This window comes from Saprolegnia parasitica (genome assembly GCF_000151545.1).
Source record: "Saprolegnia parasitica CBS 223.65 unplaced genomic scaffold supercont2.8, whole genome shotgun sequence".
NCBI classification, from domain to species: Eukaryota; Oomycota; class Saprolegniomycetes; order Saprolegniales; family Saprolegniaceae; genus Saprolegnia; species Saprolegnia parasitica.
Window position 1 is genome coordinate 463,874 of NW_012156402.1, and position 27,986 is coordinate 491,859.

Sequence of the window (27,986 nt, forward strand, 5' to 3'; positions counted from 1 at the left end):
ACATTGCCGCTGTTGCTGTCGGCGTGGTTGGCAAAGTTGCTGCTCGCGCGCTGGAGCGAGTTGGCCTTGGCAACCGCGTCCGTTTGCACCTGGGCAAAAAAGAGGTTGCCCGGATACCCAATGGCCGAAATGGGTTGAGCCGACGTCGCCGCGAGGCAGAGCGAGGCAAGGAGAATCGAGATCGAGTGCATGGTCGAGTGGTGGGCGCGAAGCAAGTGCGAGAGTGAGGTCTTGGCTCTCTTCTCAACGTTGCTGGCGCACGCGAATTCGTTTCGTAAAGCATGGACGATTTATATGCCCGTGTTGCGCTGTCCATGGGCTTTTTCAGGTCTAAGCTCGATTGAAATCAGCTCGAAATATAGTGACAGGCCTCACACCAACAGAGAAAGGCCAATTTCTTGTGTCCAAAAGACAGCGCAACACGGGCATATAAATCGTCCATGCTTTACGAAACGAATTCGCGTGCGCCAGCAACGTTGAGGAGAGAGCCAAGACCTCACTCTCGCACTTGCTTCGCGCCCTCCACTCGACCATGCACTCGATCTCGATTCTCCTTGTCTCGCTCTGCCTCGCGGCGACGTCTGCCCAACCCATTTCGGCCATTGGGTATCCGGGCAACCTCTTTTTTGCCCAGGTGCAAACGGACGCGGTTGCCAAGGCCAACTCGCTCCAGCGCGCGAGCAGCAACTTTGCCAACCACGCCGACAGCAACAGCGGCAATGTGGGCGTCGCCAAGTCGCTCGTCGTGAACAGCAACCATGCCAACCAAGAGGCCAACGACCGCGGCTACCAAGATGCCACGGCCAAGAACAATGCGCTCCAGAAGAACAGCGCAGCCACGAGCGGCAACGGCGCAGTGCTCTCACCATGGGTGCGTCATCTTCGCGGCAACTGCGTCGGCAACGGCTGCGGTGGTGGCTGCTTTGGCAACGGCTGCGGTGGTCGCGCTGTGCCGTCGGCCTTGTCTGCCGCCAACAAACGAGCCAGCGCGCTCAACAAGGGCGACTCGTACATTGAAACCAACCAAGGCCGCGCCTCGGATGTACGCCAGCACGCCGACACGCAGTACATCGAAAAGACGGACATCAACAAGAAGGGGTACGCCAACGCCAACGCCAACTCGGAGGCGAATGCCCACACGCTCTCCAAGAGCAACTTTTTCGCCGCGCAAAACGCCGACCAAAACCAAGTCGTCGTCGAGAACCCGGGCCTTTTCCGCTGACCGATTTGGTTGTGGCCGCAGTAGCGTCCTGATGAGCATTTAGCGGAACTACGAACTACTGTGTCTCATATATTGGTTTCTACTTGCTACTTCTGAGCGCAGCTCGTGCATCGATGGTTTGATGTCGCGTCGACGACTATCCATCGAATGGGGACAGGTGGGGATGACTGATTGCAGTTTCATATGACGTGGCAGCACAGGAGGCGTTCGCCCTTGGCATGCGACCAACCAACTGGATGGTAGTTGTCGGTGTGCAAACCATGCATTACCGCCGGTAACTGCGTGGAACGCAGTATACGTACTTGTCAGGCGCTGTATTACCAGGATTACCACTATGGGTTTCTTTTTCTATGCGGTCCATCGTCAAGCTACAAGATCGACCAGCAGCGTCCGCGGTCGTGAGCCAGATCCGTGTTGCGGAGTTCCACTTGGATGCGACATATGCATGCGACATATGCTTGTATGGCCAAGGCACCTGTTCGCAACGCTCATTGCAGACAAGTTGTCCATCCGAAAACAGTTGCGTCTTGGAAAGATGGAATGCATGACATATATGAAGTATGTTTACAAAAACCAATCCAAGTTGGGCTCCATGGGATCGTCGGTCGTATACGGCAGCTTCTTGGCCCACGAGAGGAGCTGGTGCATGCACACAATGCCCGTCGACGCGCCGTTCTTGATCGTGTCGAGCTTGAAGAGCGTCTTGAGGCCGACGACGCGGAGCACCGTGGTCCAGTCCTTGAGCGGGCTCAGCTCGCACACGCTCGGGCCGCCGTTGTTGGTGTAGCACTCGGGGTGCGAGTCGAACGCAAACGTCTGGATCGCGTCGCAGGTCATGCTTGGGTCCTTCAGCGCGACGCCGAGCTTCTTTTGGAGGCACGTCATCGTGTTGTACATCCACTGCTGGCCGTTGGCCGTAAACTTATCCTTGTAGGCCGCAAACTTGTTGCAGTAAAACTCGCCAAAGCCAAGCGCGTAGCCTTGCGCGCCGCACGGGTGGGCGACCTCGAGGCACGAGTTGTAGAAAGCGCACGACTGCGGCGCGGGCTCGGTGCACGCGGGCAGCAGTGCCGGCGTCGCATTGTACGCGGGCGTGAGTGCCGCCACGGACGCAGCGAGGACGAGAAGAAAGGACTGGATAAGCTGCATCTTGTGAATGCGAGAATGAGCTCGGCTCCCGGTTTGCGAGAATGCGTGATTTCGTTCGTATCTCTGCACGTCGCACCAGATGGCATGCGACCGCTGCGTGCATAAACCGGTCCGCAGCTATCGACACACTAGGACACGCGGTGACCTCCTAGGTCCGCAGAAGCTCGCGCCTTTGTGCTCGCCGTCTTTATGCCGCGTAACTACCGGTACCACGACAATGCAAAGGTATGACGAAGCACGCCGCCTTCGTCATGGTGTGAAGCATCAGCCTGGTCGAGCTGCGTGGTCGCCACCACCGCGCAAGCTTCCTCGCACGTTCTCGTTGCCGCTCGTGCAATGCTGACAGCTTGTGTCCGTCGTAAGTTTATTTCGCCGTTGAGTGTATTCGCAACTGCCCTGTATACCATCAAATGGTGCACCATTTCGCCGCAAAGTTGTAGTCGATTCGTCGATTCGTCGAATACACTGTAGTCGACTAGTCGACTACACTATACTCCGTGATTAGTCGATTAGTCGACTACACTGTAGTTCGTGCTTAGTCGTGTCGTCGACTACAAGCGTCCGGATGCGTATCCGTAGAACGCCACTTGCCCCACTTTGTGTTCGGGGCGGCGAAATGAACGTGAGCGCGCTCATCACGGGCAACGAGACCGTCGGCGACCACACCGAGTTCATCGTGCAGGTGCGCGAACCTCCGATGCGCTCGCCACGCCCACGCCTCCTAGATCAGCTGCAGCGGCGTCGTCTGGCTCATCTCGCGCCGGTTCAGCGACTTTGACCAGCTCCACTGCCGCCTCGAGAGCGTCTTCCAGAGCGAGCTCCGCGTGCGACTGCCCGAGAAGCAGTGGTTTGGCCGGTACGTCGCATGCGCTGAGAGGCGTCAAGGATGACAGGATGATCGACCGGGACCCGCCATGCATGTATATGCTCTCTGGGGAGAGGGACGGCGTCGTCGCGATGCGCGTGCGATCGTGGCCGCGCCGTGTTCTTGCCGCCGCGTGCGCCGCTAGCGAAGGGCGCGATCGAGACGTCGAGCGGCCGGCCATGTGGATACGAAGGATGAGGACGACACGCTTCGTGTCGGAGGAATGTCAAATCGCTTGATCTTATCTCAAGCGGGCCGTGTCTCGATCGCCCCTTCCTGGCGCTGCAAGCTTCGGCGGCCCCAAACACGCGCGGCCGCGGTACGCGTCTGGTCGGCGCGTCCCGGTTCGTTCATCGACTGAGACGCCGGCTACACTTTCTGCCTACGTGCATTGGATGCACGGGACATGACGCTCACGTGATGTGGTTTCGTAGCTTTGACCCGGGCTTTCTCTCCAAGCGCCAAGCAGGCTTGCAGCAGTACCTCGATGGCATCTTGCAGATCCCGGGGATCACCGACGACCGTTCGTTGCAGCACTTTTTCGAGGTCCTCGATGCTTGCCGCAATATCATTGCCATCCTGACCCGTTCTTAGATGGAGAAGAACGTTGAGCTCCAGTCCGACATGAACCGCAACAGCTCGCAGTCGATGAGCGCAACGCAGAAGCACTTGACCGAAGCCGAGCGCTGGCTCGCGATCGTCGACAAGACGGCCCATGCGCTCATCGACATTTCCGAAGTGCCCGAGCCGCTCGAGGTCGAGCAGGCCAACCAAAACGCGGTGAGATCGTCGCGGCGTGGGCCGAAGCGCCGGCGCCGGTGGCATCCGCCAATGGCTTTCCGGCGTCGCGAGCCGCAATGAACCCGCCGGCGCCCGTCTCGTACACGGCGGCAGCGGCGCTCCTGAGCAACTACCACACGACGCTCGCGGCCCATTGCGCGTACGAAATCCAAGCCCCGTCCGAAGACCTCATCGCTGTCATGTCGGACTCGATCTCGGTCAAGTAGGTCGACGACGCCTTCCGTCTCCACCCCTCTCGATGATAATATAAGAACTGCGTGTGATTTTGCAATCGTCTCTGGATGCATCCCGGTGGCGAAGCACTCCAGGGCGAAAATCCTTGTAAACAACGAGCGCCAGCACCACGCTCTGTCACGCGTCATAGAAGCGATCGAGCAACTAGCTCTTAGTATAACTATTTCAGTAGCGACAGCGTCGTCGCCAGCGAGGTCGTAGGATGCGACGCTGTCACTCGGGCGTGAATAATCAATAATGTCGTCGACGGTGGCGCGTGGGTGTCTGCGATAAAATGGGACGTGGCGTCCCGACAGACGTGATTGGTGGACGAGACGGAATGGACGCGACGCCGCAGACCGAATCGACGACGCCGGTCGCCCCCACAAAGAAGCGCCCGCACGCTGCAATCGCGGCACCCGCGCCGACGACCGAAGAACTCACGGAACTTCTCGGGTTGATGTGATTTAACGTCGTCGTTCCACCCAGCGGAGTGCCTTATCCAATATGTACTATCCAGTTTCCCTTGATACTATCCACTAGCTATTAGCCTAGGCGGCGTCGTCCGCATCGTCGCGAAGCTCAACATGCAGCTCTCGCAGCGCCTTGTTCTCGCGGTACAGCTTGACGGCCACGACGGCGGCGATGACAAAGAGGCAGCCAAAGAGACCCGCCATCGAGTCGCCGAAATGCCCACCGGCCGCCGACGTTGCAACGGGCGCCGCCCCCACGTCGATCGCAGTCGTGCTCGATGGCATAGTGGTTGGCGACGGTGGAGTTACCGGCTCCATTTTCGTAGCGTTGACGGGCACAGAGATTGTTGTCGGAATACCGTCATAGAGGTCATTGACACCCGCGAGCGACTGGCCCGACGCCGCCGTGAGCTCAAATGTGAAGCCCCGTACGTCTCTTGTACACGAGGTGTCGAGCGCATGGAGCATGCCGCTGACGCGGACATACGACAAAATGAGCTCTGCGCCACACGTCGACGGGCGCTACAGTAGCATCACGATGACATCGCCTCAAATAGCCATGACGTTTTGACGGACCTGGTACATCCACGTCACGTATGAAATCGCATGGGGGGCGTACGGAAATGTGATGAGCTTTTTCTGGTTCCCTTGGAACTGCTTGAATTGACTCTGTGCCGCATGCAGCGGCGTCTGTGGGTCCATGCCGCCGTTGAGGAGAAGCACACTCGCGCCCGTTGGGATGCGCAGCTACGGCATCGTCATGATGGTCAAGAAGACGTCGCTAGAAAACGCACCCGCTGGTTGTCGTAGCGGTCGAGCGGATAGCTCCACGAGACATTGAGCGAGGCCTAGACGCGTGGGCACATCAATGGGCAGCTGCAGAAATGAAGCGGACGCACGGTGTACGGAAGGCAGTCGCGTGACGTGGCGGCCGTGTAGATGCAGTAATAGGGAAACTGCGTGTACTCTCGGAGTCCCATGACCCCAGACTCAAATTGCTACTCCCGTGTGTGCCTACCGCGTCGCATCATAGAGGTGCCTACCTCCTTGATCGAATCGTAGGTCGGCGACGCCTGCTTGTCCCACATTTCGGCGTACGCGACCGTCGCGTACAGAATCTCCGAGTCGAGGTTGTCGTCATCGTCGTCGACGCCATAGTAGTAGTCGGTCAGGAAGGCTTCGATTCGAGTGACAATCTGTGCACATGCTTTGTCAACCTCATCTTTGGATTGGCATACGACAAACCTCCATGTCATGGGGCAAACAACGGTCGAGGCGATACACATAGATTGGGATCAGAAGCCGCAAGGTGGATCGCATCAGGAGCGATCCAAACAAGCTCTTCAGTCCCTTGACGCCGCCGAACGTGGCATCGACAAAGCTCCTACGGGATCCAAATGAAAGGTGCATCCTGTCGCGATTCGCGTACGCGCAGAGCGTGTTTTTGGTCGCGAGGCGCGCGTAGAGGGACTGCACTGTGGCCGGCAGAGTCTGGTTGGTGAATTTGGACCGGCAGTAGGCGTCCTTGTGGCACAGGTCGAGGAACTGCGCGCCAACGTTGCTCATGTCGCGGTCCCAGTTGTGGAAGAAGAGGCGATCTGGACCCGAGTGGGGCACGACGCCGTCGAGGACGTAGCCGCGGATGTTGGTGCCCGTCTTCAAGTGTGCGTTCTGAAGCGCTATTGTGCGCTCGACCCAGAGCGTTCCGTAGCTCACACCGTACAAGTAGACCTAAAAGAAAGAAGGGATAACGCGACGGTGGAAAGGCCACATGCATCTACCTCTTGTTTCGACTGGTCGCTGTCGACGACAGTCAAGATATCTCGCGCCGCGCTCGTGACTGAGAACCCCGCGGCATTTCCGGCACCTAGCCGCCGTAGCTCAAGACTTGTTTGCTCATCCAATGTACCGTAGACAAAGTTGATGTCACGGAGGCAGTCGGGGAGCTCGGATAGCGCAATCGAAGAGCCTCTCGGGCTTCCACGCGTCATGGCCTGGGCCGCTTGGCACTCAAGGCGAGAACTGCGGCCCGTGCCCCGATGGTCCATCGTCATGACCGTGACTGTCCGCTGCAGTCGCTCGTAGAGCTCAATCATGAGCGGTTCCACTATACACCAATCGCATTTGTACAATAACGTTGGGAGAGTAGATTGCGTACTGTTGACGGACGACGCGCCGGGGCCGCCCTGAAGGACCCAGAGCACTTTGGCCGTGCGAGGCGACGTCGTGGCCGGGAGGCGCTTGACAAACACTGGAATTGTCTCGGTGCTGGTGCACACACCTTCGTAGCACAGCGGCAAGAAGTACTGGCCACACTGCGCCGTTGCCGGCACCGCGCTCACGTCGGTAAAGGGCGCGACGAGCTCCTCGAGCCGGCGCGCCGATGCTGGTACCGTGCGCGACCAGAACGTGCCTTCGCTGCAGTTGTACCAGCCATCAAGGCGCAGGCTCGAAGCCCCGCCACCAGCAGCAACGGTCCGAGCAACCACGATCGCATGCTCGTCAAGTTGAACGCCGGATGCCAAGTGCAACCTCAGGTCGGATGCCCATCAAAAGACCTATTTTAGACGTGACCCAAATAGCCTCGTATCCTAATTAGGCGCCATTGCCGCGGCGCCATCAGTGCCAACGGTAATGGTATCCCTCGAACGTCGACCACCCGCGTAGGCGCCGAAGATGCTTCACTGATCGCTCGGGGGATGCCCTCTGTGCGGACAAGGCCGCTACGGATCCAACTCCATCACGCACCCATATCCTGATCGGATCCTGAAATAGGGCACAAAGCCCTACAACAAGGGAGAAAGTCCGAATTCAACACCAGATGGCCAAAGTAGGACAGCGTATCTTTGAGCCGGATAGAATGTAGGGCTTAGTTGACCTTGCATTGCAGCAGCCCCATGCACCTCGAAGCCTCGAGGCGCGACCTCGGCGTCGTCGCCGTCGCTCTGCTCACGTACTTTAGCGTCTGCGCCGGCCCGTTCGGCAGCGAAGCGCTCGTCTCGTCGTGCGGGCCGCTCATCGGCCTCGTTGCGCTGCTGGTCTTTCCCGTCATCTACTCGCTCCCGACGACCATGCTCTTTGCCGAGCTCTGCAGCGCGTTCCCCGTCGACAGCAGCTTCTGCACGTGGGTCGGCCTCGCGCTCGGGCCGTCCATGGGCTTCTTTGTCGGCTACTGGTCCTGGCTGGCCAGCGTCGTCGACGCGACCGTCTACCCGTGCTTGGTCGTCGACACGTTCGTGCCGCCCGACGTGGCGTGGCTGCCGCGCACGCTCTACCGCCTTGGCGTCGCATTGGTCTTCACGATCCCGTCGCTCCTCGGCATCCAGCTCGTCGGCCATGCGCTCGTGTACCTCTCGTTCTTCATCTTGACGCCGTTTGCGCTCCTCTGCGTCGTCGCGCTGCCCCGGATCGACGCCGCCCATTGGGCCGTCGTGCGTCCAGACCCCAACTGGACGCAACTGCTTGGTCTCCTCTGCTGGAACTTTCGCGGGTTTGACGCGACTGGCGCGTACGCCGGCGCCGTCGCCGACCCGACGCGGACGTTTCCGCGGGCGATGGGCTTGGCGCTGGCGATGACGATCGCGTCGTACTTGCTGCCACTGCTGGCGGCCGCGGGCGTCAACGACCCCGACTACCGTACGTGGAGTGACGGCAGCTACCCGGTCATTGCGACGGCGATTGGCGGCGCGGGTCTCGGCGCATGGATCGCGCTCTCCAACACAGCCAGCAGCTTTGGGCTCTACTTGGCCGAGACGACGGCCAACGGGTACCGCCTCGCCGGCATGGCTGACATGGGTCTCGCACCCATCTGCTTTGCCACGTATGTCGTCGTTATCTATGCATGCATGAGTCGTCCTAACAAAGGTGCTCTAGGCGCACGGGGCCATCAGGGACTCCGCGTCGAGCCATTCTCTGCATCCTTGCCATCAGCGTCGGCATGTGTCTCGTGGACTTTAGCACGATCCTGGGGATCACGAACGGCCTCTCGTCGCTGACGCAGCTGGTGGAAAGCGTTGCCGCCTTGCGCCTCCGCTACATCCACCCGGACCTCCCCCGTCCCTTTCAAGGTAGTACAAAAATGCGGATGGGATTCATTAAATAGGCAATGACTTGCACGTAGTGGGCCTCTCGACGCCTGCGCTGAGCGTCGCCATGGTGGTTCCGATCGCCCTTGGCGGGTTCATTGTTGTCAACCAAGTCTGTCTCAATATGACGTCGCTCGCAGTCTGTAGCGCGGCGATTCTCGTGGGCGTTGGCTTGCGTCTGCTCGTGATTGCACCCCCAGAGGCCGCCAGCGACCCCGAGTGCACGCACCTCCTCGCTCCGTCCAGCGTCTCGATCGACCTTGAGCTGCGTGAGCCCGTGGCGCCGTGCATACCGCCTTGAGAGCGTACAATTTGTAGTAAAGTTGATGCTGTACATAGAAAATTGACCAAGTCCCTTGGTGCATTTCTGCGAGCCAATAAAGATGGCTCGCCAGTGGTGTTGACACACATGTACATGGCATTCCTCCACCTCACATGGAAAAATATAGTACACGCCAAGCCTCGCCTCCTTGGGCAACACTGTAGCTGGATACGGCCCCAATGCGCCTTGGTGCTTGGTGCGTGGTGCTTGGCGGTCACGTTGTTAACGTGAGCGTGCTTCGCTGCAGGCAGTTGACGAGTCCTTACGTTGGGTGATGGCTATTTTTGACGAATCATAGAGAGATATCAAGAAAAACGGGGCGTTCATTGGTTGATTTATATTGATACAAACCACGGCCTTTTCTACTTTGTGGCCGAGTTTCATCGCTTGAGATCGAGCGATGGCGAGCCTCGCGTCCTTTCGATGCCCGATCGGCCACGAGATGATGGTCGACCCCGTCGTCGCGAGCGATGGCCACACGTACGAGCGCGCGCAGATCGCTCGGTGGCTTCAGACGCACGACTCGAGTCCGATCACCAACGGCAAACTGGCGACGAAGGCGCTCCTGCCCAACCACACGCTCAAACAAGCGATCGCCGAGTTCCAGTCGTACGTCGCCTCGAGCCGCCGCCGCGAGCGCGAAGACGACGGACCAGCCGACCGCCCTGCGCAGGTTCCGCGCACGCAGCACACGGCGACGCGTCGATTCGACGACGAGGCCACGACCGACGACATGCATTTCGACCCGAGCGGCGGCTACTACTCCTGGAACGGTGGGCTCGACCGGTACTACGGGTCGGATTCCGAGAGCGATTGAGCGTCTGAACACGCCGTCTTCTCGATGTATGTATGCAGTCGTTGGCTTTGGAAGGTGTCCATCCAGGCGTGCTTAGAGTGTACGCTCGGGATGGCATCAATATGGCTAGCAACAACCGACAAACCACTCTTATGGTAGTAGGTCTGTCTGCTGCGTGAACGATGTCATCGTTCACTCGCAACGTGGTCTGCGTCGCAAAGGCTCGGACGTGAGACGTGCAAGCTACCACACTCGCACATATATGTATATTATTGGTCTGTGCAATAGCCATTTTGGCTGGATTTGGGTGACGCCATTTCAAGGGCACCTGGTGCCTTAGGATGCGGGCTCGGACGGTTTCGTTTGAAACACACCCGACGGCTTGCACTCCTCTGTCGGGTGGTCCGAGTACAGGAGCCTGCGTACGACCTCGAGCGAGCTAACCCTCGGCGAGTGGGGTCCACCACGGGATGGATCTCTCCGTGCGCAGCTCACTCCCAACGACCAAGTGCTGGTGCCAACTCCCACGCATTCAGGCGTAGCACTACGTATGCGAAGTCTTTGAGTTAGTTTTTGCTAATTTGATTTCAACGCGAACACGTTTGATTGATTGATTGTGCAATAGCCGGTCGATGCAGTCAGCATGTCGAATGCCAGATAGGAGTCTGGAACGAGTACTGTCGCTCTCTCCCAGAGAAATATCAACCTCTATCATGCAGATGCGAACGGTTGTAGCATCATCGCGCCGACGCTGGAGTGAACTACAATCTATCGAGATGATTGCTCTGCATGCGTGTCGTCGCCATCACCACGTGTGCTGGCAGAGGCGTGGATGATGCGGCCCGCGCCCATGGGGTCGCGTGCATGGTGTGCGACACGACTGCTGCCTCGTGCGACCCGTAGAGCTAACTGGTATTGTATACAAACGACTTCCATTCTCATGCGCAATTTGCTTATGATCCAGCGCTTGGTGAAGTTGCGGTACTTGCATAGGCAGCTGCTGGCGCTCCTTCTGGCGACCGTCTCGAGGACAAGGACAGAGTCGGTCTACATGCGATCAACAGGAATATGCATGCAGCGCTTGCGTGCGATGGGGTTCTCCTGCCGGATCTCCTGCGGCCAAGAAGAATGGGCGCTCAAATTTGGCACGGCGCCATGCGAATCGGTCGACGGGCAAGGTGCGACTCGGACGTATTTTCGTGGTGTCGCGGCCTTACGCCTGCGCCATGTCGTAGCACGTCGTCTTGCGTTCGTTCCAAAGCACGTGCAATGTACACTCGCACGCGTATCCAACGCGTTGGTTCTTCTGCCAGCGCAATCCGCCCGTCGTCTTGCGCTTGCTACTGCGGTTCGACACGACGACGATTTGACTGGCCTCTCGGAGCTTCTTGGGTGGCTCGTATCCTCTTCAGCAGCTTGCACAAAGACACTGCTCCGAGCACCTACGTGCACCAGGTCCATCCATCTCCATCGCACTCGCCTTATTAATAAGTGCATCCTTGTCCAAGCACACGCAATGAATTGCATGCGCGGACAAGTGGCCAGGTTTATGCAACAAGCGGTCGTGATCACGACGGGTCTAATTCAATACCTTTTGGTCTCCGAGAAGGAAAGCCGCAGTGTGACCAAGATTCCAATGCTCCCGCTGCGTAACGCGTGCGTCAGTCGACCTGTCTTTATCGACCGTCGTTCTCAGTTAGCCAAGAGCAACTCGACGACGTTTGTTGGCTGCATTAGAGCTTCTTGCAAACTCTCGTCGCGTCGCCAGCACCACGACCGCGAGGTCGCGCTTCTTGTGGCGAGTATCATCCCGGTCGCGGACCAGAGGCGCCGTTGACACGACACGCGGATCTTCTTTTTATCTGGCGGATCGTGGCCCTTTGTCCAACCTCGCGCGATTGCCCTTGAGTTGACGGATGACACGCCGGCCATCGCCGTCGAGTTCGCTCCCTTTAGGTCCAATCAGGACGCAGGAGCGCACGGCGTGGGACGGCGACGGGTGGGACAGGCCTTGGAAGCGGGTTGAAGCCGCGCCTTGAACTTGCGAACTGCAAGTGGCCATACAAACGCTCATATTGCGCGCCACCTAGGCCAAACCTTGAACTTCAAACGTGAGCTACTCTGCGCGGACCATCTCCGGATAAAAATCGAATACCACCACAAACGTAAGCACGAATCCGGATACGCCCGTGTGGTTTTGCAGTCGCCAGACCTGTTGCGTCGTTGCCTTGACATGTGTATACTATACTGAACGCAGGCTAAAAACTGACTCTCCACAAAGGCGCGGAAAGAGAGTCAAGGAGACTCTCGTATACAAACCGCATGTTCAAGAAGAGTGTCACTGGCAGAGAGGTCTCTGGGACATATCGTGTAACACAACACGCGGCGCCGAACCCAAGATGAAGCGCGCACCAGGTGGCAGCCTGAGAAGCTCGCAGCTTGTGTTGCTTATTTCATTTTCCAAGCAAGAGAAGAAGACCAAGCTCTTGGTCGACGATCGAACCACACCTCTACCTTCCATCACTACATGCACCTCGACGAAGCATGCTTTCGACCGGCGGTGTGCGAATGAACCCCTTCCTGCAAGCGACGACGACCGTCGTCAAGCCCGTGCTTGCGTCGCCAACCGCGCGACCACCCACCGAGAAGGTGCGCCGGTCGTCGTCGGCGCCCGTGGATTCGGACGGTGCGCTCTCGGACACGGACCGCCGCGTCCAGCGCGCTGTCAACTCGATCCGGTCCAGTCTCAACGAGATCTACACCGACTTGCATGCCAACGTCGTCGACGAGCCGACGACCGACGTCGACGACGGCGGCTGGGGCTGGTTCGAAGACATTGACGAAGACAACCAGCTTCAAGCCAACAGTGTTGCGCCGTTCGGGGCCAGCGACCTCCAGTCGCTCTTGTACTCTGGTGGCATTGACGGCAAGCGCGACGTCTTCAAGACGTTCGAGCCGCTTTCGAGCCTTCTGTATGAGACACCGTTTGGCGAGTGCGCGTTTCCGTGGATGCGCCTCTTGAGCCCGCACCGCCCGCTCGGCGCCAAGATCACGCTCCGCAGCTTCCGCATCGTCGAGATGCCGGACGGCAGCGACCGCCACGCCGAGTACTGCATCCAGTACTGCCTCGGCGACGCGACCCACACGGTCTGGAAGCGCTACGCGGCATTCAAGCGCTTCGTCAACACGCTCAAGATCAACGGCAACCGCCGCAGCCTCCGTGCCTGGAAGGACGTGCTCGACCGCTCGTCGTGGTTCCGGTCGCTCGACATCAAGTATTTGCACCAAATGTGCTGCCTCCTCGAGACCTTTGTCCAAGTGCTTTTGCTCGAAGCGCCGACGCCGTACCACGTCGCGCGCCTCCTCGCGGCCGAGTAGAGCCTTCCCATAGTGTAGATCCCAATTTAGTAGTTATTTAGTAATTTAAGCTTTTAGTTATAGCAAGGACTTGGTCAACCCTTTGCATGTGCTACGTTGAAGATATAGGATCGAGTGGCGCAGACGCGAGGTAAACGAACGGAAAGCGGTGCGTAGCCGCGGCGACGTCGTCGCCCTGACGTACATAGAATCAACGCGCGAAGGTTGCGATAACCGAATCTCGCATAAATCCAGTACTCGATTTCTCAGCCAGCGCACCCTGATATGTTTGAATCGGGTCAGCAGCAGCTGCTACGCTATTATTAATAGGCGCCAACATGGCAGGTACCGAGTACGCAAGGCGCGCAGCTTACCGTGCTTGCTTGTCGCGGACGGCGCTCCTTTGTGCGTGAAATTATTTGGCTGCGTGTGTATCAAGCGCAACGCATGGCTGATGTTCAACGCAGTTGGTTACGCCGTCGGCTGCTTCCACATCGAACTGCGTTCTGGGTGCGACAACAATTACATGCTGACAAGCCCTATGCGATGTTTTCTGCGCATGAAAGAGAGTGAAGGCCGATCGGCGATCGCCAATGCTGCTAATGCCATCGATGGATAGCTACAATTGTAGGTGGCATGGCTAGGTGGATAGAGTTGGTGGTAGATAGATGTTGCGCAGAAATGGATTGGTTTCGACGCAAACCACCAAGCTTTCTCGCGTCGAAACCAAAAGGGTGGAGTACTAGAATTATTTTGCTTCGTGCATGGTAGCGAGAACCTTGATGGAGAAGTCATCAATGCACACGCGTCGTCTATGCTCTTCAAAACGACATGGAACACGCATGTGTCGCGTCATTACCACGTAAGATGTGGCGCGAATGCTGCAGTCTCGACTCTGGCAACGTCAACTTGGCACCGCAACGCCAACCACATCGCCTCGTCCACGGCGCGACCGAGGCAAAAGGCGATCGATTCGTGGCCGAGGTGTTCATGATCCCAGTGCTCAACTACGAGACGACCGTCCGAGCGATCGTGACCGGCCGAGAGCTACTGGTTGTGGATGCAGCTTTGGAGCGTCGTGAACGCGGCCGCAAAGAGCTTGGCGTCTTCCCTGTCAGTTGCCGATTTGCGCGTAGACCTGCACGGGCGCCGAGCCGCCGAGGCAGTGCTGGTCGCTGCCAAGGTTGATGCAGAAGAGGTCGCCACCATCGCGCTTGAGGTCCGGCGTCACCGCCTTCTCGACGTCCGAGACTGCGCCGTGCAGACAAGCGTCCCCGGGCCTTGACGTTCTCGGAGCAAAAAGCAGTCGCCAAGCAACGACTCCTTTTCTACCAATCAGCCGTCGGAGACAACAAATTGATCGCGTGGAAAGTGGGGCCTGTAGCAGTGATTGACCACAAAGTGATCAATGGATCGCGCCCGTGGAAAGTGGGGTCTGTAGCAGTGATTGGCCGTAATTGATCGCGCCGGTGGAAGTCTGGAGCAGTGATTGGCCATATCTTAACCAATACCAGATCAGCTCAGCACCCAACGCAGCTGGGCCATCTCTAAGCTTGCATAGTTCTGGTGCACATCTGAATTCGTTGCATGCGTTTCGAAGGACTTATATGTACACTCAAAGTGTGCGCATGCAAGGGACTTCTTCGTGCGCATTGAAAAGCTATGCTTTTAGCGCTACATGCGCAGAGACCCAAGCAACGATCCGCAAATTTTAAGAAACGTCATCCGGATGGTTCGGATACGACGGTCCCTATCCGCCGCAGGTTTGTATCAGAGTATGGAACCCTCATTTTCTATTTTCCCTTGGCCAAGACGACAGCGAAGAAGACGAAGCGGCGCCCTTGCGCGCAGTCCAAGGCGTACCGCGCCAAGCACCGCAAGAAGATCCTTGCCGCAAAGATGATCTGGCACGAGAACAACCGAGGGCCCATCAGCGAGCGTCGTTGCGAGAGGTATCGCGCCGACCGACTGCAACAGCTCGGTCGGCGAGATGTTTCTTGCGACGACGCTGGTTGATGGCCCCCCGGTTCTTCTTGCACCAGATCTTCTTTGTCTCACGGATCTTCTCGCGGTGCTTATCGCGGTACGCCTTGGACCGTGCGTAAGAGCGCCGCTTCTTCTCCTCCGCGGTCGTCTTCGCCATCCTTCGCGCTTTAAAGGAATCTTGTCGAATTAGTCAATCAATTAATGAATCAATCTACAGTGTCGGTCAAACGTGTTCGCGTTGAAATCGAGTTGGCAGAACCTAGCTCAAAGACTTCGCATATGTAGTGCTACGCCTGAATGCGTGGGAGTACCACCAGCACTTGATCGTTGGGAGTGAGCTGGAGAGATCCATCCCGTGGTGAACCCCACTCGCCGAGGGTTAGCTCGCTCGAGGTCGTACACAGGCTCCTTGTCGAGGGCCATCATCGACGGGATGCACCTGTGACGCCATTGGGGCACACTCCATCCACGGTGGAAGCGCTTCTGCAGCGACGACCGCATCTCATCCGACGCGCCCGCTCGGCTGGCTGCCACAACCGTCAGCGATCGATAGATAGTAGATAGATAGATAGATAGATAGTGACGACGTGTATTCGCATCGTCGCTTAGAGCAACTGATGAACATAAATGCTATCGCACTCCATGCTTCCGAACGTGATGATCTTGAAGCTTGGGTTGGCCTCGGCAATCTTGAGCAGCCACTCGTTGCACGCGCCGCACGGTCCTAGCGGATTGCGATCTTCGGGCGCCGGCACCTCCTTCTTGGGCGCACTACGCCGCCTCTGAGTTTTCATGTACAAGCTGCAACATGATAGGTGTACCTGATCTCGGCCAGCGCCGATGCGACGGCCGGCGTCGTACCGTCGCAAGAGAACGTGCGCGGGCGCTTGGGCTTCTTGGCTTTGGGCGAGCTGCAGTCGGTGGCGGCGCGGACGGTCGGCGTGATCGGTGTCGGCAGCGACACGGTGCGCGGCAACGGCAGTGACGACGTCGACGTCGACGGCGGCGCCAGGTTGACGCTGAGAACGCCGATCATCTTGAGCGCATTCCGGTGCAACGTCGGGTCGTTGGCGAGCGCACTGCCAATCGCATTGCGCTCGGCGCAGAGCGATCCGGTTGGCATCGACACCTCGCAGTTCATGCCCCGGTGCACGACGAGCGCCGTCTCGCCGGTCGGCAGCGTTTTCTGGATGAGCAAGATGGCGAGCACGGGCTTGCGGGACTTCCGGAGCCAGAAGCTGCCGACCTCGCCGAGGTGCTGGCCGTCGACGAAGCAGTCGCGGAACGATTTCATCTCGTCCACGAGGCGCTGGACGAGCGGCTCCTTGACGTCACTCAATGCAATCTGCGGCGTCGCTTCAATGTCCTCGAACGGGTGAAAGTCGACGTCGTCGAGGCTGAGCTTGGACTCGTGCCAGAATGTCTTGAGCTGCCAGAGATGCAAATACGACGGCGTGTACACGCGAAGCGCGGCGTTGAGCGCACTCAGTCGCGCCGGCGGCCCGTCAGCGTACGAGATGGTCAAGTGGAAATGGCTCTTCCACGTATCGCCGACTTTCTGGACGAGCGTATCGCGGTGGGCTTCGAGGAGCGGCCGCAACTCGCGAGTCATGAACTGCACGTTGTCGTTGTAGCGGAAGATGTTGGAGCCCGAGTGGACGCGCGTGATGTGCATCTTGGGGTAGTACGTCGAGACGAACTGCGTCATGAGCGCCGCCGTGCACTCGGTCGAGTTGCCAATGATCGAATGCGCGGCGTTGCGCGGAATGCCAGCGCCGGAGATGAGGTACAGAAGCTGCTGGCTGTCTTGTGAGTGCACTTCTGCCAACACTTGGATCCATTTGGGCACGAGGCTGCCGAGGAGCGGGAGAAAGACAGCCGAGATCGACACGTTCGACCAGCTGCGTTCAACCTCGAGCTGCGTCGCCTCGGAGCAGCGCAATTGAAAGTCCGAGAGCGCAAGCGACGCCGACGGCAGTGCAATCGCATGCGCGCCAAACCTAGAGGCGCCATGAGCCGACGCATTCCATGGTAGACGCAGGTCATGGACCGGAAGCCAATCGGGTGGGACGTGGCGCTGCAGTACTCGTGCATGTCGAAGGCCAGCGACGCCTTCGATGGCAAGAGCGTCTCGAGCCGCGCGACAATGCACTGCGAGACGATGTTGAAGAGGCTGAACTTGGGCCGCGCAAGGAGCGACGTCTTGCCATGGTGCGTCGCGAGGCCCGCGTTGCCGTGCAGCTCGACCACGAGGTCCGAGTGCGAGATGTTGTGCACGAGGAACTCCATGCGCCTCGTCGTCGTCGACCAGCAAATCGAAAAAGGCCGCTTTATCCGGATGACCCAAATGCATGCCGGATATTAAAGCACGTGCGATGGCGTCCCTCCAAGATCGCCGTCGGATGTGGGTACATCGCCAGACCCCGTGACCGCCGTCGCCTCTTGGACCGATCGACTGGTACCGACTAACTGAGCAGCGTACTATAGTACGCACGATAGCGCTACGTCAGCAGCCACGAGTATGTGTCGACGGGTCGTTTGAAGCACCGGAAACGCTGAAAACTGCGAAACTTGATGGGATCTTGACGTGGCACGCGCCGGCGCGAATGTCGATATCACGCACGCATCGCCGCCGTACCATGGTGCGTGAGCATGAGCATGCATTGAGAGCCATACCTCCGACACTGTTGTCGACGACCTTCTAGAAGGTGCGACCCATCCTCGCGTCTCGCCGTCGCTGGATCACGGCACATGGGAGGAATCGCCCAAGCCACTTGGCATATGGTCGCCGCTGCTGAGCCATCGCGATGACGAGCCTAGACGGCTATTAGGCCAGCAGAGTCCTCCAGCAGCCTTCGGATCGTCTCCGTCGCTTTGTCTTGGCCCGCGTCAGCGCGACGCGCCTTGCGATCGTCCCGCACCAGTTAAAAAGCACATCGACCGCGGCGATTACGTCGCCTCTGTCACGTGGTCCCAGCCATTAGATCTGCGAGCTCCAGCTTGTCACAGGTTCCCGGCTGCGGTGGAAACCTCTCACAATACATATACTGTACCAACCGATGGATTCTTGTATACATAGCCGATGCGATCCAGTGCTTTGCCAGCGCAAACGGCTCGGTGAAAAACCTCTATCACATGATATCCAATAGACTTGTCGTTTGTATGGTCCAGGCTAGGGCCGGGAGCGCTCGCGGAATTTTATTCGGCGTCCATACAAAGCAAGGGTGCATTTAATTGCTCGCGTCAAAATACCTTTTGCCGACCGTCGGCTTCAACACTTCCAAGATTCAGTCCCCGACCCAGCCCGCGACGCCCGGCCCGTCCACGCCGCCGCCCGACCACCCGCACGCCAACCTCGTGACCCGGACCATGCGCGTCAACACGTCTCTGAGCGAAGACATCCCGAACGAGGAGTCGCCGCTGATCCCGGCGAGCCGCCCGCAGCAGCTGGCGGCCACCAACTACAACTCGGACTCGGCCGTGCACTATGGCAACAGTAGGCGTCTTCCTCTTGCTCCTGGCGTGGGCTCATCGCTTGGGATGTAGGCAGCGCCATGTCGCCGTCGACGCGCCGCCACGTCTACTACGGCGCGGGCCACTACAACGCGACCAACAACAGCTCGAGCGACGAGGAGGGCGACCAGGACATGTTTGCGATAACGATACCGCAGAAATACCCGCCGGCGCCGGTCGTGCTGCCGCACGCCAAGCCGCGCACGGGCTTCAACAACTTTCTCAAGCCCAACCCTGTACAGCACACCCGCTACCTCTCGCAGTTCAATGACCTGTCGCCCCAACAGGTCATTGAGGCGTCGCGGAATGCCAATCGGTACACGCGGCGCTCGCGCATGCGCAACATGAAGAAGTTTCGCGTACGTTGAACCCTCCGAGTCAATCATGCGCGTATGGCTCAAGCCTCTTGTAGCAAGACTTGAGCGTGCCCAAGATGCGCGTGTCAGCGTACTGCACGTGTGACTCGCTCCAGCTCTTCAAGCTCCTCAAGTGGCTCGAGCGCATCGAGACGGGCCAGCTCCCGGGCGGCGAGCTCAGCCCCAACGGCTGGACCCACAAGATGTACATGGGCGCCATCCACTCGTCGTGCGCGACCGAAGATCGCGAAGAGTTCGTTCTCCCCTCACTCGAGCGCGTCGGCTCACCTTGCGCTTGTAGCGACATGGTCACGGAGGAGAACCTGAGCATCGAGCGGAAAGACGTCTTCTACTTTGCGACGGGCTGCACGGTCTTTTGGGGCCTCACGCGCGCCGAGGAGCAAGCGCACATCCAAGCCATCCGCGCCTTCTCCAAGGGCTACGTCAAGCAGGTTGAGGTCGAGGACATGGACTTTAGCTACGGCGAAGCGACGAGGTAGATGCCATGATGCTGATGCGTCCTCATGTGCTCATCACGCATTATTAGCGTCATCAACGACTCGATCACGCTGAGCAGCTTCCGCGCGTCAGAGAAGATTGCGATCTCGTTTGCGATGGCGCAGTCGTCCAAGCTCGACGTCTTTGAGCAGCGCGTGGACGAGACGATCCAGGAGACGCGCCACATTCCGCAGACGCTGGCCGAGACGGGTGAGATCAAGAAGTACTCGCAAAAGGACATTTCGCAGCTCATTGGGCGTCTCTTCATCGAGGTATTCATGTCACTTTTGTATCAATCTTTCAAGATGTTATTGCGTCTAGCGGAGCGACATCAACCTGAATTCCGACATGCTCGACGACCCGGATTTCTTTTGGGACGACGACGAGTACCAGCCGCTCTACAAGAAGATGATGAAGTACCTCGACGTCGACAGCCGCGTGCACATTCTCAACACGCGCCTCGACATTCTGCGCGAATTGTACGCACTGGATACCGTGCAAGCAATAAGATCTGAGTGGCACTGTAGGCTCGACGTGCTGAGCCAGCAGCTCGCGCGGCAGCACGACACGAAGCTCGAGTGGATTGTGATCTGGCTCATTGTCGCCGAAGTCGTCGTCGACGTCTTTTGGCAAATCCTCATCAAGGACATTCTCGGCTTTTTCCAGCACCGTGGCGACTAGCCTTTCGACTAGGACGATCGACTAGGACGATCGACTAAGACGATGATGCAATAGGAATACGATGTGTGCCCTTGACCCTCCTTGTTGACATGCATGGAGGCTCGACAAGTACTCGACTTTAGTTAGTAGAAAGCTGCCCATGCTGTGCGATTCACAAGAAGCATGAAAGGCAAAATGAGAGACATGTATTAGAACGACGCACTTTTACTAGGATGCAAATCACATGCAGACAGAAGAGAGACGCAGCAAGGGGAGCAGCTACTCCAACTTGAGGCGCTTGGGCGCGGGCTTGTCGTCGTCGTTGGCGGGGGGAACGTGGGCGAGGAACCGCGGCGCCGCATCCGCCACCTCGCTGAAGAACACCGCGACCCCTTTCAACGCCTCGCGGCGCACCATGGGCATCCGCCATGGCATGGTCATGAGACGCTTGAACGTAGGAACGTCAAGCGCGTCCATGGCATCGAGAGCACGAAGCACGTTGGCGACATCTCGGTCGCTGGGGCTCCATGGCACCTCGCAGGTCGTGGCGGTGGCACGCAAGAGCTCGTCGCACCACGTCAAGCGCGCCGGCGCCAGCGTGAGGACCACCGGTGCCAAGACGGTCCACGGGTGGAACTCTCTCGTGTTGAAGGCGACGATCGCTGCCAAGCGCGACGGCATGGCGCCGTCCCCGAGGTAGGCTTCGAGGCGCACGGCGTCCAAGAGCGTCGCCTGCAAGAGCTCCTTGCAGCACTCGCCCGGCATATAACGCGGTTGCGACGGCGGCTCGGCAAAGAGCGCCGTGTACAGACGCAGCTCGTCGACGCGCGCGAGCGGGAGGCGCAAGCACACGGCGTTGTCCGAGACGCCGGCGAGGCCCGCGAGAAGGCGAACGCCGCTCGCAAAGCCAAACCAGCTCGTTGTCATGCCAGAGAGGAGCGCTTCGAGCGCCGGCATGAGGGCGTCGGCGCCAAAGAGCTCAAGCGCGCGATGGACCGTCGACGCAAACAAGCTGCGATCCTTGTCGCACATCTGGGTGATGTTCGAGGTCCAGAAGCGCGCGACGAGACCGCCGTCGCCGACGTCGTTCAAGCCGCGGCCAAGGTCGCGAAAGAAGCAGCCGCCGTTGCCGTCGTACGGTCCAAGCCCGTCGCACAAAAAATCTTGGGGGGCCGTGTGATCCATGACATCCAGAGCGTCTTCAACGCACTGGCGGCGAAGGCCTGCGTCGGCGATGGACCCGAGAGAGAAGACGGCGACGTCGGCGCCAAGCGCGCGCGATCGATGCGCCGTGGGCCAAAAGACGAGGCACGTCTTCACCCGAGGACGAGCCAGCTCTTCAACGCAAACGTCGCCGAGGAAGGCCGGGAGCCATGTGCTGCAACATCCCTTCATCGCGTCAGGCGCAAGACCCAGCGCCGGGTGCATCGTTCCATGAAGAATCTCGAGGGGAGCGTTCTCGACCTCATCGCACGGCCGCATGACCACCAAAGCGACGTCAAAGACCTTGGACTCGAGCAGCGCTGCGAGGAACGCCCCATCGTGACGAGTGTGATGTGAGAGATCAAAGAAGCCGAGATCGACCTCGGGGCGGACCGCAAAGCCGATCATGCTGTGAGCGGCCGGCGCTGCCGCCGCGTCGACGAGAGCCGCGACCGTTGCCTCAAACTCGGGCGAGAGCGGAGGCGCCTCATCCAGCGGGCGCTTGCCAACGAGATCGAAGACCGCAATGACGACGTGCCCGGCCGTGACAGGCGACATCAAAATCGTCGCGCCGCGGTGGACCGCCGCGTACGAGGCGCTCGTCGCGATCGCGGCCATCGGTGTCGAAAAACCCTTAACGTTGAAGGTCACCTGCCCGCCACGATGAGAGGTCGGCATGACGACCAGCAGCGCCCCAAAGCTATTCGGCGCTGACAATGTCGGCGTCAAACGAGGCGCCGAGGAGGCGCTGGCGACAGCGAGGTGCGAGAGCACGGGCGTCAAATCGCACGTCATGAAGTTGCCGCGCAACGTTTTGTCGATGGTTACGGGAAGGACGTCCCGCCACGGTTGCGGATTCTGCACATCGTGGCCCCGCAGCACGTCTTGCGCAGGCACGACGCCCGACGGGTAGCGTTCCATCAGTGAGGTGACGGGGAGGCTGTCGTCGTAGCGATGCGTTCGCGTATTGAAGGCCGCAACTTGGAGGCTCGGGACGAGGTGGGTCGAGAGCAGCCCCTGGGTCGCCAACAACAACACCGCGCCATACGAGGCGGCGCGCGGCCTCGTACGGCGCGGTGTTGTTGTTGGCGGCTTGCGAGCTGGCAAATGGGCGACTGTGGGCAGCCGCCGGTTGCTTATCTTGCCAGTGAACCGGATCCGGATTTGGTCTATCGTTCCCGCCTTGCGCGGATTGGCTGAATCGTCAAGAGTGCTGGTCGTTTCGCGCGAGTTTTTCGACGAGCGGTGACGTGGCAGGCGTCACAGGACGCGCGTCAGCGCCCTTGCAGCTGCTGGCAGGACGGTCTTTCCTGGATGTTTCATGGAGCCACGAAGATGCGGCTTGCTGGCTGATGCGGTACAGTAGTACGCATGGCCTTTCTTTTCCAGTTCTGCAAGATGATCGAGCCTCCCATCCTGGTTGTCGGTCTCATCTCAACGAACATGTGACTGCGCTTGAAGGTGCCACCAGGTGACTTTGTAGCATCGGTTGCAGACTGTGGACCGACGCGGTCGGATCCGGCACCCAATGCACATTCCTCCTCATGTGTACATACTGTCATTTGGGCGTCGAGTCGATCCAATCAAGTCGATCCAATCGCGTCGGACGGGACCACCGCGCAGCTCAACCTAAACCATCTACCAGTGGCACACCTCTATTGAACCACGTACGACCTGCACGCAGTGACAAGCTTTGGCATCGTCGTCGCGTCCTATTAAAACTTGTAGGCAAACGTCAAGAACGCCGTGTGGCCGCGCATCTCTTCGTCGCGCTTGGCCAGCGTGTGCGTCGGAAGCTCCGCCTCGGGACCCTCCGGCATACGCTTGCGCTTCTCGCCCGACGCTTCGGCGATCGCGTTGGCGACCGCGGCGTCGGACGTGCCAAAGTCGGGCACGGGCAGCGTCACGGTGCGCGCCGTGTACGTCATGAGCCGCGTCTCGATCGTGCGGATACCTAAGCGCGCGTGAGCGTTGGAGGTGACGCATCAGCCTACGGTCAAAGCCGTCGAGGCGCAGGGCGTCGCAGGTCTTTTGGACTTGCTCCATGCACGGCGAGTAGGACGCGAACGCGCCGCCCGTCTTGAGCACGCGCTTCGCATGGCCCACAGCTTTCCACGGGCACGGGAGGTCGAGGAAGACGACGTCGACCTTGTCGTTGAGGTGCTCGGGAAAGCCTACATGGACATCGCATCTTGGTCATTGAGGTCAGCGATGTACCTTGCTCGCACGCGTCCCGGCACTCGACGGTCGCGACCTTGTCGAGGCCATTCGCAGCAAACTCTTCCCTACACGAACGAGTGCGGTTCATTTGCGAGCTACGACACGCCATGACGTACTTGGCGACTTGGGCGCGCGTCGCGTTGAACTCGAACGTGTACACGTGGCCGCTGGGCTGAATCGCGCGGGCAAAGGACGTCGTCAGGGCGCCGCTGCCCGTGCCCGACTCGACCACGATCTTGCCTACGACTCGCATGAGGAAGAATGGTCAATGGGAGGTTGGGAAAAGTACCGGGCGCGCAGTGGGTGTTGAAGAGGATCGCGCTCGCATCGAGCGTAAAGCGATCTGCGTTCGATGGCGCAGCGCCTTGCTCCACAGCTCGGGCGTCGGCGCGAGGATGAAGATGTAGCCCTTGGACATGCGCGAGTAGACCTTGGTGCCGAAGCGCTGGCCGATCATGTCGTTGTGGTGGAAGGCGCCGTGGCGGTTCTGGTAGCAGCCGTCCTTCTCCATGAAGGCGTACGTGACGCTGTTGTGCGTCTCGAAGAGGATGACGAGGTCGCCGACCTCGACGATCGCCTTGCCGGCCCACATGCTCACGCTGCTCGCCGCCATGCTGTTGTTGCTCGGATGGGCCGATAGGACGATTGGTGTACGCTTCGACCAATCAACGAACGTCCGGATAATGTGCCAGTTGAAGTTGGCGGTTGGCGCGGTTTTGACATCCGCCAACAGCGAGGTCCCATGTCCGCGCAGCTAGAGAACACTTTCTGTAGCGGAAGACTCGGGCTATAGCGTCGATTTTGGTTTCTGGAAGCTTTCTACTTCTGGTGTCATGCTTGGTGATGCGTGTGAGAAATTTAGTATTAATTGTCCATGGGATCGGTAGTTAGGTGCTCATGGTCTTGATGCGAGGCTAGCTACACCATAACCACGTGTATATCTGCTGCTAGAGGTGCCCGTACGTGTGGTAATCGATCATTCAAGTCACCTACAGCACCTACCCAACCCTTCCACGGAACCTTCCCAAGCTGTTGGCAGATGAAGTCGGTTGTCAACGCAGAACGGCTCTGCGTGGCGATCAATCCCGTTGTTTCGTGGACCGCACAACGTGACAGTGCTTATGATCTGGCTTCAACCGTGTATTGAGTGTGCCCCAATGGAGACGCGATGTCACAGGTGCATCCTGACGATGATGGCACTCGAATTAAGCTCCTCCTATTGCTTGAGCGACCACTGGAGTGTGTTATCCGCCTACACCATCGCAGGATACGAGCGTAATCGCTGGTGCTGAACTGCGTCATTTAGGTATAACTTGAACGTGGTGATCCAAGGCCGCGCGAAATGCTGCACAAAAACGGCGCACAGCGATGTGGCAAAGCGCATCCTTCACACAGGACGCTAGAGATGCGATAATACAGTGGAAACCCACGCTCGATTATACTTGCACCTGCGTACATAGTTAGTCGCTGCGACGACGCTAGTAGAAGCGAACGACTGCCTCGTCGATTCACTCGGCTTCGCGTCGCTCACCCCTGTTGGTCGCGAATAAAATCAATCCAATAAAATAGAATCTCAAAATAAAATACCCACAAATAAAATAGCCTGATGCATGCTGCTCATGTTATTAATCTATCCGCCGGCGACCGAAACTTGTATTTTTAGCACCTTGTATTTTAATACCGCAGAACATTCCCACGGATCTCACGTTCGCGCACGCAGACTTGCGAGCGTCGACTCGGGATAGCAGCACGACCTGAGGCTGCTATTCGACGTACCGGTCTTCTTCCCTTACTAATATACATATAGCAGTCAAGCAAGCAGTTCTCTCCTCTCGCCTTCAGAGACTCTGACTTGACCGCGCGGCTGCGGTATCCGGATATGTGCGACGATATCAGACCATCCGGTCGGCGTAATTTTCTTCGCCGCGTCATTTGTTTAAAACTATCCTCGTTCAATACAAATAGGCTGATATTACAATAATTAGCGTTTTTTCGTTGTGTATCCGGATGCCCGATTTGCCAAGCAAATAAAGAAACGGCGTCACTTGGTGTTTGTATACCCCTCGGTCATTTTGCATTCGCGTCGGTACATGATCATGGCAAGCCACGCCGAAGACGCGCTGGGCGGCGACGCGAACGTGGACATGACGGGCGAGGTCCCGATGCTCGGGCTGCCCTCGACCACCGACGAGCCCATGACGATGATCGAGGCCAGCGACGATGGCATGATGGAGATGGCCGACGACCGCAGCCGCCGCCATCAGGTCGACGTCGAGAACGCGATCAACATGCCGATGCGCAAGAAGATGCGCCTCAGCTTCATCCCGGACGAGAACTGCGGCAGCGGCAACAGCACGGACGACGAGAAGGACCAGCAGGCGCAAGTGCAGACCCGCCTCTTTGGCCTCCTCAAGCAAGGCGAGGCCCGGCACTTTGTAGCGCTCTTCAACCAGCAGACGCCAAGAGGCAAGCAGACGCTCCTCGCTGCGAAGGACGAGGTCGGCTTTACGCTCCTCATGAGCGCGGTCAAGTACACGAGCCTCGACGTCTGCCGGCTCTTGATCTCGCACCGCGTCGACGTCAACGAAGTCAACGACAAGAAGAACTCGGCGCTGCTGTTGGCGGCACAGAAAGGCCTGATGGAGATCTCGCAGTGCCTCCTCGACGCCGGCGCGTCCTCGGAATCGCGCAGCGCCGCCCTCGTTCCGGCAGCGCACTTTGGCCACTTGGACGTCGTGCACCTCTTGCTCCGGTCCGGCGCCGACCCCAACTACGCCAACCAGAAGGGCACGACCCCACTCATGCGCGCTGCTCAAGAAGGCCAAGGCGCGGTCGTGCAGGCGCTTCTCCAGAACCGGGCCGACGCGAACGCGGCGAACGTACGACGCGTCTTCCATGCAACGTCTACTGAACTTATGCGTGTGATAGATGGAAGGCATGACGGCCCTCATGCTCGCCTCGCAGCGCGGGCACGCCGATATTGCCGACATTTTGATCAACGCGGGCGCCATTGTCGACAAGCAAACGGTACTTGGCTCATTTCCCTCCATAACGCAGCTCATCGTTCTGCTAGCGGCAAGGCAGTACGGCGCTGCTCCTCGCGGCGAAGCGCGGTCATGCGAAGGCCATCGTCGCACTGCTCAGCGCTGGCGCCGATATGTTTCTCAAGGACGAGCGGGACAAGACGGCGCTGGACAATGCGTCGCGCCGCGGCAACGAAGAACTCATTCGAATTCTGACCATTGACGTATGTCCAGCGATTGCTGCTGCGTCTGTGCTGAAGGATATCTGTGTGTAGAACCAACAACGCTTGATGAAGTACCGACTGCGCATGCTGCGCAACTACATGCTCATGAAGATGTGCACGCTGTACCTTCTCAACCGCGCGCAGCTCTTGCCGCGGCGAACGGCCGCCGCCACCTCGTACGGGAGCTGGCTCGTGCGCGCCTTTGGCCTCCCCAAGCCGCTGTTGCGCAACATTGCGCAGTTTTTACCGCTCTCCCGGACGTGGTCGACGCAGCTGCGCAACTTGAACCACCACGTTGCGATGGACCCGAGCCAAGTCGTGTCCAAAGGTCTCTTCATCATGAACGAGGTGCTCTGCGACGCAAAGCTCGAAGTCCGCTTCTTTCCTAACATGGTGCGACCATATTTATGTTTCTATATGTGCTCACACGGCGGCGTAGACGGGTCCGGGACAGCTCATCTTGCTGCGCGAGCGGCCCGAGTACCAAGAGCTCTTGGCGTCCAACGCGCTGGGGCTCTCGATGCCACCGGAAATGCTCCAGCGGCTCTGCCACATGGCGAACCTCCAAGGCGTTTTGGCGCAGTACCCGTCGCTCGAAGCGATCGAGTTTGGCACGGTCGTCGCCCAGGACGTCCTCACGGTCCTTCAAGCTCTGCTTGAGTGGGACGACCTCCGGCGGCGATATTGAAAGGACGTCTATTTATCGTATTTAATGAAAAGTGCATGTCCGATCTTGACCTTGGCTCGACGCTGCGAACGTCCTCCTAGTTCGTCTTGCGTTCGGTTACCTCCCTCTGATGTGGCACCTTGCCAGCGCCTGCCGCCAGCGGTCGGGCAGAATTTGCAGGCAGCCACCTCGCCCCACATCTATCACTGCCGCTGGGTACATATCGTCAGATTGCCCGGGAAGCTATTGCGTCCATTGATGGTACGGCGCCATTGTCCACCAAGCGACGTCGCACTTAGGCGTCGGCTCCGGTGAGCTGCGTGCTGGTCAGCGGTCGGTGCATTCCCGCAGTC

The 27,986-nt window shown here is 58.8% G+C and overlaps 12 protein-coding genes across 12 annotated transcripts; 7 read left to right on the forward strand and 5 right to left on the reverse strand.

The window, feature by feature from the left end:
• Positions 1-532: 532 nt before the first annotated feature.
• On the forward strand, positions 533-1,222 carry SPRG_03289 (hypothetical protein; the record flags this gene model as incomplete). The annotated part of the gene is made up of 1 exon (XM_012341868.1): positions 533-1,222. The coding sequence occupies one exon, from the start codon at positions 533-535 to the stop codon at positions 1,220-1,222; it is 690 nt and encodes a 229-aa protein (XP_012197258.1).
• A 563-nt stretch (positions 1,223-1,785) lies between these two features.
• Positions 1,786-2,371, reverse strand: SPRG_03290 (hypothetical protein; the record flags this gene model as incomplete). Its single annotated transcript, XM_012341869.1, has 1 exon — positions 1,786-2,371. One exon carries the CDS (start codon positions 2,369-2,371, stop codon positions 1,787-1,789), a length of 585 nt encoding a protein of 194 aa, XP_012197259.1. The 3' UTR covers position 1,786.
• Positions 2,372-2,968: 597 nt separating this feature from the next.
• SPRG_03291 (hypothetical protein) lies at positions 2,969-4,308 on the forward strand. The gene is made up of 4 exons (XM_012341870.1): positions 2,969-3,053; positions 3,097-3,227; positions 3,671-3,782; positions 3,831-4,308. Exons 1-4 carry the CDS (start codon positions 2,988-2,990, stop codon positions 4,095-4,097), a joined length of 576 nt encoding a protein of 191 aa, XP_012197260.1. The 5' UTR covers positions 2,969-2,987; the 3' UTR covers positions 4,098-4,308.
• Positions 4,309-4,689: 381 nt separating this feature from the next.
• SPRG_03292 (hypothetical protein) lies at positions 4,690-7,229 on the reverse strand. The gene is made up of 10 exons (XM_012341871.1): positions 6,882-7,229; positions 6,633-6,830; positions 6,505-6,590; positions 6,153-6,454; positions 5,969-6,107; positions 5,767-5,919; positions 5,623-5,721; positions 5,518-5,571; positions 5,300-5,470; positions 4,690-5,245 (listed from the first exon to the last, which is right to left on the reverse strand). Coding segments are annotated over exons 1-10 (1,647 nt in total). The 5' UTR covers positions 6,883-7,229; the 3' UTR covers positions 4,690-4,801.
• A 391-nt stretch (positions 7,230-7,620) lies between these two features.
• Positions 7,621-9,109, forward strand: SPRG_03293 (hypothetical protein; the record flags this gene model as incomplete). The annotated part of the gene is made up of 3 exons (XM_012341872.1): positions 7,621-8,543; positions 8,597-8,790; positions 8,844-9,109. 3 exons carry the CDS (start codon positions 7,621-7,623, stop codon positions 9,107-9,109), a joined length of 1,383 nt encoding a protein of 460 aa, XP_012197262.1.
• Positions 9,110-9,507: 398 nt separating this feature from the next.
• On the forward strand, positions 9,508-9,947 carry SPRG_03294 (hypothetical protein; the record flags this gene model as incomplete). Its single annotated transcript, XM_012341873.1, has 1 exon — positions 9,508-9,947. Exon 1 carries the CDS (start codon positions 9,531-9,533, stop codon positions 9,945-9,947), a length of 417 nt encoding a protein of 138 aa, XP_012197263.1. The 5' UTR covers positions 9,508-9,530.
• A 2,441-nt stretch (positions 9,948-12,388) lies between these two features.
• SPRG_03295 (hypothetical protein) lies at positions 12,389-13,384 on the forward strand. Its single transcript, XM_012341874.1, has one exon. The coding sequence runs from the start codon at positions 12,471-12,473 to the stop codon at positions 13,302-13,304; it is 834 nt and encodes a 277-aa protein (XP_012197264.1). The 5' UTR covers positions 12,389-12,470; the 3' UTR covers positions 13,305-13,384.
• A 2,490-nt stretch (positions 13,385-15,874) lies between these two features.
• On the reverse strand, positions 15,875-17,598 carry SPRG_03296 (hypothetical protein; the record flags this gene model as incomplete). Its single annotated transcript, XM_012341875.1, has 3 exons — positions 17,320-17,598; positions 16,091-17,269; positions 15,875-16,040 (listed from the first exon to the last, which is right to left on the reverse strand). The coding sequence occupies exons 1-3, from the start codon at positions 17,556-17,558 to the stop codon at positions 15,875-15,877; spliced, it is 1,584 nt and encodes a 527-aa protein (XP_012197265.1). The 5' UTR covers positions 17,559-17,598.
• Positions 17,599-18,612: 1,014 nt separating this feature from the next.
• On the forward strand, positions 18,613-20,389 carry SPRG_03297 (hypothetical protein). The gene is made up of 7 exons (XM_012341876.1): positions 18,613-18,765; positions 18,816-19,141; positions 19,195-19,391; positions 19,440-19,634; positions 19,686-19,908; positions 19,958-20,115; positions 20,164-20,389. Exons 1-7 carry the CDS (start codon positions 18,639-18,641, stop codon positions 20,315-20,317), a joined length of 1,380 nt encoding a protein of 459 aa, XP_012197266.1. The 5' UTR covers positions 18,613-18,638; the 3' UTR covers positions 20,318-20,389.
• Positions 20,390-20,575: 186 nt separating this feature from the next.
• SPRG_03298 (hypothetical protein) lies at positions 20,576-22,519 on the reverse strand (the record flags this gene model as incomplete). The annotated part of the gene is made up of 1 exon (XM_012341877.1): positions 20,576-22,519. The coding sequence occupies exon 1, from the start codon at positions 22,418-22,420 to the stop codon at positions 20,576-20,578; it is 1,845 nt and encodes a 614-aa protein (XP_012197267.1). The 5' UTR covers positions 22,421-22,519.
• A 695-nt stretch (positions 22,520-23,214) lies between these two features.
• Positions 23,215-24,332, reverse strand: SPRG_03299 (hypothetical protein; the record flags this gene model as incomplete). Its single annotated transcript, XM_012341878.1, has 6 exons — positions 23,215-23,453; positions 23,494-23,673; positions 23,717-23,784; positions 23,836-23,959; positions 24,009-24,040; positions 24,094-24,332. 6 exons carry the CDS (start codon positions 24,330-24,332, stop codon positions 23,215-23,217), a joined length of 882 nt encoding a protein of 293 aa, XP_012197268.1.
• A 1,445-nt stretch (positions 24,333-25,777) lies between these two features.
• SPRG_03300 (hypothetical protein) lies at positions 25,778-27,696 on the forward strand. The gene is made up of 5 exons (XM_012341879.1): positions 25,778-26,598; positions 26,648-26,746; positions 26,793-26,966; positions 27,018-27,359; positions 27,406-27,696. The coding sequence occupies exons 1-5, from the start codon at positions 25,810-25,812 to the stop codon at positions 27,652-27,654; spliced, it is 1,653 nt and encodes a 550-aa protein (XP_012197269.1). The 5' UTR covers positions 25,778-25,809; the 3' UTR covers positions 27,655-27,696.
• The last annotated feature ends 290 nt before the right edge of the window (positions 27,697-27,986 follow it).

Coding starts and splice junctions, on each gene's coding strand:
- SPRG_03291 (XM_012341870.1), top strand. CDS start 2,988: ATGAACGTGAGCGCGCTCATCACGGGCAACGAGACCGTCGGCGACCAC. Junction 3,054..3,096: donor ACACCGAGTTCATCGTGCAG/GTGCGCGAACCT, acceptor CACGCCTCCTAG/ATCAGCTGCAGCGGCGTCGT. Junction 3,228..3,670: donor GAGAAGCAGTGGTTTGGCCG/GTACGTCGCATG, acceptor GTGGTTTCGTAG/CTTTGACCCGGGCTTTCTCT.
- SPRG_03292 (XM_012341871.1), bottom strand. Junction 6,455..6,504: donor GCGACCAGTCGAAACAAGAG/GTAGATGCATGT, acceptor TCTTTCTTTTAG/GTCTACTTGTACGGTGTGAG. Junction 5,246..5,299: donor ACGTGACGTGGATGTACCAG/GTCCGTCAAAAC, acceptor ATGCTACTGTAG/CGCCCGTCGACGTGTGGCGC.
- SPRG_03295 (XM_012341874.1), top strand. CDS start 12,471: ATGCTTTCGACCGGCGGTGTGCGAATGAACCCCTTCCTGCAAGCGACG.
- SPRG_03297 (XM_012341876.1), top strand. CDS start 18,639: ATGCGCGTCAACACGTCTCTGAGCGAAGACATCCCGAACGAGGAGTCG. Junction 19,392..19,439: donor GCGACCGAAGATCGCGAAGA/GTTCGTTCTCCC, acceptor TTGCGCTTGTAG/CGACATGGTCACGGAGGAGA. Junction 19,909..19,957: donor TTGGGCGTCTCTTCATCGAG/GTATTCATGTCA, acceptor TATTGCGTCTAG/CGGAGCGACATCAACCTGAA.
- SPRG_03300 (XM_012341879.1), top strand. CDS start 25,810: ATGATCATGGCAAGCCACGCCGAAGACGCGCTGGGCGGCGACGCGAAC. Junction 26,599..26,647: donor CCGACGCGAACGCGGCGAAC/GTACGACGCGTC, acceptor TGCGTGTGATAG/ATGGAAGGCATGACGGCCCT. Junction 26,747..26,792: donor CCATTGTCGACAAGCAAACG/GTACTTGGCTCA, acceptor TCGTTCTGCTAG/CGGCAAGGCAGTACGGCGCT.